This window comes from Xyrauchen texanus, chromosome 35, assembly GCF_025860055.1.
Source record: "Xyrauchen texanus isolate HMW12.3.18 chromosome 35, RBS_HiC_50CHRs, whole genome shotgun sequence".
NCBI classification, from domain to species: domain Eukaryota; kingdom Metazoa; phylum Chordata; class Actinopteri; order Cypriniformes; family Catostomidae; genus Xyrauchen; species Xyrauchen texanus.
This window is the reverse complement of record NC_068310.1, coordinates 8,232,105-8,244,822: the sequence shown is the minus strand read 5'-3', so window position 1 is coordinate 8,244,822 and position 12,718 is coordinate 8,232,105. Positions and strand designations below refer to the sequence as shown.

Genomic DNA, 12,718 nt, shown 5'->3' with positions numbered 1-12,718 from the left:
GAACAAGGGTTACACCACGTAACCCGAGACGTTCCCTTTACAAAAAGCTTCACTAGGATGCTGTGCTGAGAAAAGCGCTTTAGGAACGAGAATACCCACGCCGCCGCACTGAGGCTGTCCGGACCCCTATGGTTGTGAAGTGTGTTAACAAGAACGCGAGAGGACATAAGAGCCTGGAGTAGCATGAACAATCTAAACTATAAAATTTGATGAATGTGTGCGGAGAGGACCAGCCTGCCGCATCACAAACTTTCTGCAGAGGGACCCCTCTAGCCAAGGCTTTAGAGGAGGTGACCCCTCTGGTGGAGTGAGCCCTGATACCTACTGGGGAAGTTTGACCGCGTGCCTCGTAGGCCAGGGCAATACCATCCTTCACCCAATGCGACATAGTCTGCTTGTAGGTGGCCGCCCCCCCGGTTGCGGCTCCCATGACAAACGAATAGTTGCCCTGACTTATGCCACTGGCTAGTGCAGTGGACATAAGTCTAAAGGGCACAGACTGGACACAGTCTGTGAAGTCCTTGCTGCTCTGGCGTTGCAAATGGCAGGGAGCAGAAGGCTTAGAGAGTGACCTGATGTAGGGTAGCGTAAGGCACCTTAGGCAGGTAGTCAGGATGAGGGTGCAAAATTGCTTTGGTCATTCCTGGGGCAAACTCTATTGCTAAGTCCTAGGAAGAGGTCATGGTCCTAGCAGGGGATGCTTCTCAAAGGGCACCCCGTCCATCAAGGCGTGGCAAGCCGAAATGGTGGCCACATAGACCCTGAGAGTGGCGGGGCATGTGCCTGCTGACAGTTCTTCCTGCAGAAAGTCCAGAACTGAAGCAATCTAGCAGTTAACTGGATCTGAATATGAACATTTAGTAGAGGGAAATGCATACAGGTGCATTCAGGGCCATGTATGCCCCATTGCGTCCAGACCCAGGGGGGCTGGGTGACTCAGGGAGAAGTAGAGGAGACATTGAGCTGTTCATAGAGGCGAAAAGGTCCTCTTCTGCCCTGTAAAATCTCACCCAGATTTGTTCCACTACCTAGGGGTGGAGTTTCCACTCCCCCGTCTGTATTTTCTGTCTGGACAGTAAATCTACTCCCACATACGGGCATCCAGGGAAACAAACTGCCCTGAGTGACAGGGGCTTGCCCTGGGCCCCAAAGAGAATCCGACCTGCCAGAAATTTAGCTGATGTGAACATGGACCTCCATGATGGTTTATGTAAGAGACTACCGCTGTATTGCCCACCCGCACCAAGACATGGCAGCCTCTGGAGGAAGTATTTCAGGGCCAGAAATACAGCCATCAACTCGAGACAGTTACTGTGACAACCGAGCTGACGACCCTCCCATTCCCCTTGAGCTGGACTACCACTTAAGACCGCTACCCAGCCCGTCAGGGAGGTGTCTGTCATTAGCAACCTGCGGCAGCGAGATGCACCTAGAGTGGGACCCAAGGTAAGAAACCGCGCATAATACTTATTTGCCTTAGGGGACCGGCCCTTGGATGAATCCCCCTGGCTTTTAGCCACAGCTGGAACGGTCTCATGTGCAGAAGGCCCGAAGGGATCACCGCGGACACAGATACCATGAGACCTAGTATTCGTTGATACTGATGGGCAGTGCAACTTTAACCTAGCCTGACCTTGCTCAGGGTGTTCTGAATGGAAATTATTCGTGCAGGAGACAATTGTTCCTGCATCGTGATCGAATTCCATAAAACCCCCAGATAAGTGATTCCCCGGGTAGGAGAGAGAATGCTCTCTGACTTTAAGTCTCAGACCCAGAGATACCAGATGAGCTAAGACGATATCCCTGTGCTGAACTGCCAGTTCTTGTGACTGCGCTAGGATCAGCCAGTTGTCTATGTAATTCAGAATGCAGATGCCCCAGAGTAGCAAAGGAGCCAGTGCTGCATCCCTGCATTTCATGAATGTGCGGGTTAATAGGGCTATGCCGAATGGAAGAACCCGATACTGGAAGGCTTCGCCCCCGAAAGCGAACCTCAGGAACTTCCTGTGCTGTGGCGGAATTTCTATATGAAGATATGCATCCATGAGATCGATGGTGACCAGCCAAACGTGATGTTGGGCTTGTGACACGATCGTCTTGATAGTTAGCATCTTGGACTTGAACACCCTGATTGGGCAGTTCAAGCCTTGAAGATCTAAGGTTGGACACAACCCCCCACCCTTTTTGGGAACCAGGAAGTATTCTCTGTAATAACCTGACTCTTTCTCTGGAAGGGGAACATGTTCTATGGCCCCTTAGACCGAGAGATTTCACAGTTGACGCCATTGAAACACGGAGGGAGGCGAGCAAATTGAATTCTGTAGCCCTTCTCTACTGTTCTTAGGACCCACATAAAAATATCTGGCAGAAGTTTCCACGCTGTCAGGTACTCTGAGATGGGTATTCATTTAAGACTTCCTGTTGAGTGTTCCGCGTCCTGGATAAATGCAGGTAGCAGCGAAACACCCAACTGTTGGAAGGCTCTGCCTCCCGAAACACCAGAGGAAGCGGGAAAGGAGAGGATTCGTGGGGGTACCAGGAGGGGCGAAGTGAATGATACACATGCCCCGTCCCGAGGGGAGCTACCCCCACAGGGCTAGGCACAAGACCGTCAGAGCTTTTTCCTTCTAGAAATTACTTCCCTGAGGTCTTGCTTTGGGGGCTGTCGAGGGCGACGAGCCAGTCCCCAGTCTCTGCGAGGGGGAGCCTCCTTTCTAGAAGGACCGGGGCGAGACTTGGTGGCTGGCTGCCCCTCCCCCTGAGTGTGGCGAGGAAGGAATTGCCCTAAGGCTTCCTCGTGACTTTCTTTTTGCCTCCTGGAACCTGGTGGTAACTATATTCATAGCATCACCAAATAAACCAGAAGGTGAAACCGGGGCATCGGGAAGGAACGTTTTTGTCCTTGTCTAAGATGCCTGATAGGTTAAGCCATAAGTGTCTCTCCGTGCTGACCAAAGCAGACATAGACTTGCCAATGGTGTGGGTCGTCTGCTTGGTCATGCAGAGAGACAGGTCCGTTGCTCGACGAAGCTCAGAGAAAGCCTCTTCATCGACCGTGGTGCCCACACTCAGGTCCTTCAACAGATTAGCCTAGTATGCCTGTAACACTGCCATCGTGTGAAAGGTAGTGCCAGCTTTGTGGGGAGAGTGGGTCTCTTTAGCGATGATGCCAAGCCAGGCGAGAGATAACCCGCAAGTGTCTCTTCTACCAGCAGCATCACTGAATACCCCGGGCTTCAGCACCCACGATAGTTGAATATGTCAACGTTGAGGGCACGAAGACACGGGAAGTATAAGGTTTCCTCCGAGAACGAGAATACTTGTTATGGTGGTCATAGAGAAAAAGGAAGGGACTGATATAGCATTCCCTTCCCTTCTTTAATTTATTTATTTTGGCCACCAGACAGAAATTTGTCTTCTTGTTTGGAGCTTTTGGGGGGGTTCTGTTGTTAGCCGTTTTATTATTGTGCGTGGCACATACAGAGATTTAGTGTCCCCCTCGTGAACCGAAGAGGCGCCGAGGCGCGCTTCAGGCTTACGAGAAGTATCAGCTGGATCTGGGGAGAGAGCGAGTGAAAGGGACGCACCTGTCTCTCGCTCCTCAACCAGATCCATGAGAGAGCCCCCTGAATGAAGTGTGGGCACTGACTCCCAGAAGCAAGCGAGGCGAGCGTGAAGCATTTTTCCCGAGAGCAGATCACAATGCTCGCACCCGCCCCGCTCCAACGCGAGAGGAAAGATAGTTTTGACAGGCTTGTGAGACACACACACACAGAATGGCTCTGAAGAAAATAGATCTGACGACACGCTGGTGACGCATCTATTTATAGCTTGGCCACAGGTGCATCCATTGATCTTTCCAGCCGAGGCTATAAATTCCGATCAATGTTTATTGACGTGTTACACACGTTCACAGCTGGTCACAATGTAGGATTGTTCCCAAAGCGCTTTTCTCAGTGCAGCATCCTAGTGAAGCTTTTTGTAAAGGGAAGATGTGATTGATGGATTGATGGAGATTTACAGTGCTAAACACTTAGCATATTAGCACAGATACTGTGAACCTACAGTATTACCCTAGCCCTCTATGGCATGACTTTTTATTTTGGGGGGGAAAAAATATGTTACCCCATTTTTTGGGAGCTTGGGGGTCCCTGATAATATATCCATCATAAAATGTGACCCCCCCCCCCCCCCCACCCCTGAACAAAATATTGGTTTGTTGCCTCAGGGCAACAATGTGCTACGAGGGTACTAAAACACCAAGGTTTTCTATATGGAGTGGAATAAGGAAAACATGTAATATATTCATTAGAACACGTTTTATTTTGACAAACATCAATAACAAATGGTTCCAACCAATCAAAAAAACAATGAACAATCAAATAAACAAACTACTACTAATTACAACACCTCATGTATAAATGTTTCTTACATTTCATATAAACATATTAACCAACATCCGAATGACTGTGTGTGTATGTGTGTGTGAATATGTGTTTGTGTGGTTTATTGGATATTGTTTGAATCAGTGCTTCTCTTTTTGACAAAGCATATGATTTCCTATTCTGTGTGAAACCTCAGAAAGCAGTTGTTGGTGGATGTAAAACAGAGGTGAACATCACATTTAGCCAGATTATGAGATGATAGGCTTGAGTGACCAAACTACATTTTCCATAATTCTCTGTGGCAACATAAAAATAATAATAATAAAAATAATAATAATAAAAAAACATTAATTGCACATATAATATGCATTCACAGAGCTTCCCAGGAGGACTTGAATGCACCATGTGGTCCTAATTTTGCATCCAATCACATCTCCCCACTTTAGCATATTGCCCGGAAAAAAAGTGGTCTAACTGCACAATGTTGCCCTGAGGCAACGAACAAAAAAACACAGTTTTAGTATATAAATAAAATCTAAATATGTCTTTAAACAATCAAACATACTTCTTTACATACTGATGCACATACATATATTTTTTTTATATAAAGTTATTTAAATTTAAACATGTTAAAAAGTGAAATTGATCTTACCAATTGGTGGCACTGTTTCCCATGCGACTTTGCTTCCAGAAAGGACTGCCCCACCCCCCAAAAAAAGGCCACAACCACTTTAGCCCCTCATTTGATTGGACAGACATATCAGGTGATATTATACTTTTTTTTTTTATAAAAAAAATTAAAGGGGCAGTGTGAGGTCCAAAAAGGTAGTTTGTTGCCTGAGGGCAACACCATTCCATAGAGGGCTAGGATTATGATTTACAACCTAAGATTAATATAATGTACAAAGTATTATTAAACTCTTAAATTATAGTAAACCCTTATTATGCTAACCTGTTGACAAGAAGAAAAAAAAAGAAAAAAGAAACAGCTTAAACCCACCAAAGTTGGTAAGCTGATCTTCTAGCCTAGCTTTTTATACTAGCTAAGCTGTCCTGTTTTGATGGTTTCTGTGGGTTTGGGGCAATTGTGAGAATTTGAAACCAGATAGACCAGCCGAACACCAGCTTGACCAGGCTGAGAGTTTAGCTAACCCAGCTTAAACCAGCTAGGCTTGTTTAAGATATTTATTTCAGATGCACAGTTCTGCCTTTTTTGATAGCTTATAATTTTATCATAATGATAGATTTTATCCATTTATAGGGGTTTTATCTCAGCGTGCCGTTTGATATGCGATTGTAAGTGTGAAACTTTTATTTTCCTTTCACATGCCAATACATGTTTATTTTTTGATCGGGATTCAGTACTTAAGTCTGTTTTACATTATATAGTTGCTGAAGACTAGCCTTGATGGCAAATGCTAATTAAGTAATATACCAGTTCATGTGTGCGATATTGGGAGTAGTTCAAACCCCAAATATTCCCTACAGTTTAAATGGTTTGTGTTGAATGCATTCCATGCCACCATGTCAGTGGAAAACAGTGTTGCTCAGGTCAACTTGTTCTGTTTCTGTTACCCGGTGAAGTTTTCCAGGCCTCATCTACAGCAAATTAGCTTTTCACCTTGTCATGGTTGACACACTGACAAAACAAATAAACAGTAAAGTATCAAAGTCGCTGTGATGAATATTTTCAGGACTTTCAGTTTATCTTCACAAGCCTGGTGGTCTATGGTTATGAGAATCTGCCCTTTTGGCTGTTCCAGACCTCTTGGGACAACAAATGAAGAAATGTTGCAGTTTGGTTGCATGTCTAATCAAGCAGGCTCAAGAGTTTAAATTGCCTTGTTAAAAATGTTCAATTTCAGTTGTACAAGTTTTTTCTTTTATAAGTACATTCACTTCACACAATTCACTTTACCACTATACCAACACAATATAAATTGTATTGCTCCGGAGTGAATAATATAGCCTATACCTGTTGGTTGAGTAACACCATCAAAACCCATTTGGATGTGGTTGAAACCTGAAAATGCTGCAGGTGAATGATGGAGGTAGGTAGCAGGCATGCCCAGATACAATGTGTGCATAACATCCTTTCCTCTAAGGTGTCATTATCCGGTTGATTTTCTTGAAGGAAGTATGTACTCTTTGCTGCCTATGATATCATACAAGAAAAATGGCATCAAAAAGTGGTTGGAAGAAATTAATTAACAAATGTCATATTTTTTCTTTCTTTCTTTCTTTTTTTTTTACGTTTGATAAACTTGTGATTGCATCTTTATTGAGATATAAACATTGAGCCCTGCTGGACAAAACATCTTAAAGGGTTAGTTCACTTACAAATTTAAATTCTCTCATCATTTACTCACCCTCATGCCACACCAGATGTGTATGACTTTCTTTCATCTGTTGAACATAAATTGAGATTTTTAGAAGAATATTTCAGCTCTGTGGGTCCATACACTGCAAGTGAATGGGTGCCAAAATTTTGAAGCTCAAAAATCCACATAAGGGAAACATAAAAGTACTTCATACGACTCCAGTGGTTGTGATATGAAGCTTTTGAGAAAAACAGATTAATATTTAAGTAATTCTTTTATGTAATTTCTCCTTGCTAAGTCAATCTCCACTTCAATTTCTCCTTCTTCTGTTTTTGGTGATTCACAGTCTTAATGCATATCACCCCCTCAATAAGAAGGGTAAAGAGAAGAATTTAAGATAAAAATGACTTAAATATTGATATATTTCTCACCGACACCTATCAAACTGTGTCTGAGTCGTATGATTACTTTAAGCTCCCTTTATGTGGATTTTGGAGCTTCAAAATGTTGGTACCCATTCATTTACATTGTAAGGACCTACAGAGCTGAGATATTCATCTAAAAACCTTCATGTATGTTCATCAGAAGAAGGAAAGTCATACACATCTGGGATGCCAAGAGAGTAAAACATGAGATAATTAATTTTTGGGGTGAACTATCTTTTTAAACCAGCCTCAGCTTACCTCCCAGTCAAGTCAGACAGGTCTGTTTGCGGTTTTAAGCTGGTTAGGATGGTAGCCCAGCTACACCAATGCAAATCTCTTAAAATGAGCAAACCAGCCCTGGTTTAAGCTTTTTTTTTTCAACAGTAGTCATTCAATTTTCTGTCTACTGTAAATCTTGCTTGAATCTGTTTTAGACCATTAGTTATGGAATTATGGTGCCTTGAAAGAAGGTCTGAAATTAATTTCCATAGGAGATACCTTAATACAAAAACGCTGTCTGTTTAGTCATTGACTAACTGGGTCACCTTAGTGTTCAGACACAGCAATGGATGAACACCATCACAAGTCAGAGGTCAATTAAGACAGAGCTAACTTCAAAACACACTAGAGATGATGAGTGAGGTATAAAGCTGGAAATAAATATATACACTTGACCCTTGACTGAACTGTTTTGTGATGGAATATTTCAAATTTTGAAGAGTAAAAATCTAACATGATCAGGATGGTTTGATTAGATTGAAGACAAAAAAACATCTGGAACACAACTTCATACAGCCGCACACTTACTGGAAAACAGGGTGGAAATTATATCTGTTGAACAATAATTCAGAGTGGAAAATGTTCTCTCTTATTGTTTTTTCACTCTTCCTCTCTGATGGATGGTAAAATGTGCAGGTGTGGGTTTTCTTTGATATGAGAGTCTTCATGTTTCATTCACTTTCTTGGCTGCTTTTGGTTGAAACAGTTGAAGCCAGAACTTCTCATCAACTGACCCAGAGATTGTCCAGGTCACAGACTAAAGGTGTTGTCTATATCGAACAAGGTCTGTAATCAACACTACTGATTAAATAGTCGCAATTGTCGTAGCTGATAAAGCAATGCGATTTTAGATTCTTCTTGCCTTATTGGGTGAGGGCAGTTTGTCACAATCACGACACTAACTCTGGGTCTGGATTTTATCAATTAATGGAATGGGAAATTGAGAGAGGCAAGCATAATAAAAAAAAAAACAAAGCCAGATTTCAAATGTTGTAATCAAGGTGTAAGAGATCTAATAATAAGGCAGTTCAGGTCAGTCAATCAGCTACGACAATTGGTTTCCTCAATGTCACACAAACAGCTTCAGTGACATACAAAACAGCACTGAGCCTTCAGCTTCAGAAATATCAAACTATGCCATTCTTAGTGGTCATTTATATACACCACATCTCATATCTGTCTGTCTCTCTCTTCCTTCCTCTTCCCCGTGCTCACTGAAATTAGAGACAGGTGTTAGACATAATTTAGCTCAGGTGCAAGCGCCCTTACCGCTTTCTCTCCCGGACGGGCACTTGACCACGCCCCCGCTGCCACACAAGGGTTGTATCGTTTTTACAAGATTTTGTAAAAATTTTGGATTACAAATAATTACTCAATGAGTCTAATTAATATTGTACAGTTTTTCATCTTGATTGCACTAAATGTTAAATGAGTATCATAAGGACAAAGATCAGGAAGGTCTGTGGAAGCTGCACAAGTGCATACGTTTCCATTCATCAGCTCCACCTGTTACCAGAAAGGTAAAATGTGTGGCTCTGGATCTTATGATATTAAATTTGCCCGTAAACCAAGTGCCAGAATTTCACAATATATCTGACTGTTTCTGCACCATGTTGACCTAAATTATAAAAATGTGCGGTTATCGAGTGGTGTAACACCCATCAATGGGTCACAGGTCTGTTCTGATAGAATCACAGACAACAGGGAATAACAATAATACCCTTTCTTCACTGGACTTGAGTGACACATTGTGTCATGTTAAAAGCAAATGTATCTCATTATAATAAAGGAAATGGTCTACACTGCAAGTGTACGTTGTGTCATGTCGTGTAGCGTCGACAGTAAACGGTAGGCAGATGCTATTTACACCCCAGTGGAAATAGTGGCAGATATTATTTGCACCTATATTTAAATACTAACATAAATTACATGGGCATCACTGAAGTGTGTTTATTGTGTTTATTTAGAGACCCACAGACACACTACATTAACCCCTAAACCTAACATTACCTTAGGGAAACATTACCTCCCTAAAGTAAACCGTTTCACCATGGTTACTATATTACCACCATGTTACTGTACTAACACCATGGTCAATTGCATTAAAACTATGGTTTCTGCCAAAAACAGGGTTACAGTATTAGTAATACAGTGATGCAATTTACACACAATTGATGTTGAGCCACAGGAATGAGTTCGATCAACAGACCCCCTTTTGGATCAAACCCTTCTCTGCACACCCTGACATTCACGTAACAAAATCACTGTGATGAAATCAACATTTATATACATTTTTATTTATTATTTTAACTAGTGTTAAAATAAATATTAAGAGTGGAAACAGGAAATTGGATGGGAAAAAGAGAGGGACAAAATGCAGATTCAAACCGAGGATGCTAGGACAACACTACATATTCACACACAACATCTTTACACCCCACACCTCTGCAGCAACACATGGGTAGGGTTGCACTAGTTTTCTTTAAGGTCTCACTTAAGTTGGGACATAAAGTAAACTAAGGGCTTAGCAACTATTAGTAAGTTTGTAACTAAGTCTGTGCTTAATTTGGTAGCACCACCTGTTCTTAAGACAAGACTTGACTAGTAAGTCGTAAGCTCTCCGTAAAGTAATATGCAGTCGCATAATATGATGTTTACCTTAATTAATCCAAATGGCGGTCTTCAAATTTGTACACAGAAGTGTTAAAAAGCCATGCCTATAGTTTTATCTTGTTACGGTTTATGTTCAAACCATTTTTGCTCACGTAACAGTCAGCTGTAATAAATGATATTCCCATTGAAATACGACACATAATAAAAGTAGATTTAATAAAAAGTAGATTTAGCCAATGTAAATAACATTATTCAGGCACTGTCTAAAATGAATAAGGGTAATAAATACATAATAATACAACAGGCTGGAAAAAATTACATTTTAAAATCCTATATATTTTGTATATGATGAAACTTGACACCGGGCGATGCACCCCATGCACCGCTAGATCGGTTTCATGCTGAAGGGCCGCTAAGAAGCAAATTTACATATTATTCTCTCTCATAAATGTAAACGAGTGTAAATATCAACATCATCGTATGTTTTAAAGATGATATTCTGTCATGCAAAACATGAGCTCAATGATGTCATTAAATCAGTCTGTTTTTTAATGGTGCAAATCTCAAATATTTAGTTGTGCGTAAATTGTGACTTAGTGCCCATTTACGCATCAACTAGGCTAAATTGTGACCCTGTCGATTTGTTCGTCATATTTGTGTGGATCCACCAGACTATTTGGGTGCAAATAGCTGCACTGTGTGGCAGATGCTATTTACTCCGGGTGCAAATAGACACTCTGTGCCATTGCTGATGTGCTGCAGAGCTGCTCCAGCCACTTTATTTTCCCATCCATGTAAAAAAAAAAAAAAAAGGATTTCAGAAAAAATATCATCTGTTTAAAGTTTTTGCCATGAATTTTGTTTGATACATATTAATATAACATTAAAGCTAGATCTTGATGTTTCTTGTCTCGGGTAAACTAGTATTTTTTTTATGCAGATGTAGGCTATCTGTCATTTAGTAATATGGCTAATTCTACTACAATATTTGGCCTAGTGTTTGTTTCATGAGTTAAATCGGTAAATCACACTATTGTTTTTGGTTATACATTTGTTGGACCTATGTTGTTAATGCTAATATTTATAAATTTCATATTTTTGTGCAATAAACAATTTAAGGAAGGTGCTGGATCGCCACTTGAAAAAACTAGTACATAACCAGCAAAACCAGTTTAGAGCTACTGATCTAAATAATATACAGTACATATGTGCATGTTAGAAATCGATTAAATATTAATTAGAAACTGATTCATGTTTCTTCCAAGTTTTTCTTTGTTCAAAGCCATACAAATAGTTGGCTGAATTTTACCCAAAGACTCTCAGCTATCATGAATAATGTAACTGATATCATTGTGGCTGACCCCTGTTTCCTTTCTCTCTGATTTTAGGGATCTCAGCATGAACAACATCAGTGAGATTGAGACCAATGCCTTGCACAACTTGCACTTCCTCAGTGAACTGTAAGTACTTTGAAACCTGCCGTGTATTTCAATTATATGCAATATGCCATAGTATGGTATAGTGGTTTGTGCAATATTTAATGTGCAAGTGCATGTTAATTGTAGTTTATTTGTATGTGTGCTGCTATGTTGACTGTGTTGTGACTGTGTCGAATGCCCAAGACAAATTTCTCCTAAGGGAGACAATAAAGACTAATCTAGTCTAATTGTTCACACCTCTGTGGCGTTGCAAGTCTACAGATGCAAAAAAAAAAAAAAAAACTGCAGTGATGAGTGGTTATTTATTTTACATGGTTCAGTGAAGTTTAAGTTGGAGACTGATGCAATTTCAGATGTTTTTTACAAGAACTTGATAGACATTTACCTTAAAATGGTGTATAAATAAATTAAATCAGCAGCTCAAGTGATAAAGTGCTTGGTGTGCATTATGCATCATGTATTTGATAGGTTGACAAATAACATATCTATGAGCTTGTTTCTCTAGAAATGCTTAAGCATATGATATTACATTAGCCATTCTGGAGCAACTCCTCACTTTCATTTACATTTCTTTATTTAGCAGACACTTACAACCAAAGACTTTCAGTGCAGTTAAGCATGGTGTTGTTAGCACCAGTTTGACTGTAGGAAAACTTTAAAGATCAAATGTATATTATACCAACATTCAGCATGTACATACTCTGTCCAGACCTTTAAATTTCAAGCAGCGATCACAATAATTTGAAGGCTAAAGCAATATAGCATGTCTTGCTCACACTTTTCTCCCTGAAGGACCAATTAGCTCAGGTGAGACCTAACATAACCTCTTTGAGAGACTCTGGAGAGCATTAACTTTGAAATGAAAAGCACCTGGCAAGATGGCAGGTTGCACATGGTGCAGGCAACAGCAGCCATAGGTCTGCGAACCAGCTGGGCCACTCTGCCACCTCACGGAGGCAAACAGGATGAAATGGGAATGTCCAGACCTGACAGAAAGTGGTTAAGATGGTGGGAGGGCTGCAGGAAATGTTAATTTTTGTAGGAGTCAATATTTATGGCGTGACTGTCAAAGCAAACTGACAATTCCTCAATCCACTTCACCGTGATAGTCCTTGCTCCCTCTGGGAATGATGTGATGTTGTTACATTTCAAACAACAGGGAGGATGTGAGGGAATGCAGTGAGATGAAGCTTCAACAAAGTGCAAACCTGAAGCTATCTTCATTTTTAAACCTGAAAATGTATTTTTTTCAAATG

General features: G+C 41.1%; 1 protein-coding gene across 2 annotated transcripts in view; it reads left to right on the top strand.

Annotated features, from left to right (window-relative positions):
* The window catches only part of LOC127629311 (leucine-rich repeat-containing G-protein coupled receptor 6-like), a 184,814-nt gene that overhangs the window by 67,229 nt on the left and 104,867 nt on the right, over window positions 1-12,718 (top strand). For both annotated transcript variants that reach the window (XM_052106471.1, XM_052106470.1), the window contains exon 2: window positions 11,412-11,483. In XM_052106471.1, the coding sequence (XP_051962431.1) occupies window positions 11,412-11,483 (72 nt within the window). The remainder of the gene's footprint in view (window positions 1-11,411; window positions 11,484-12,718) is intronic.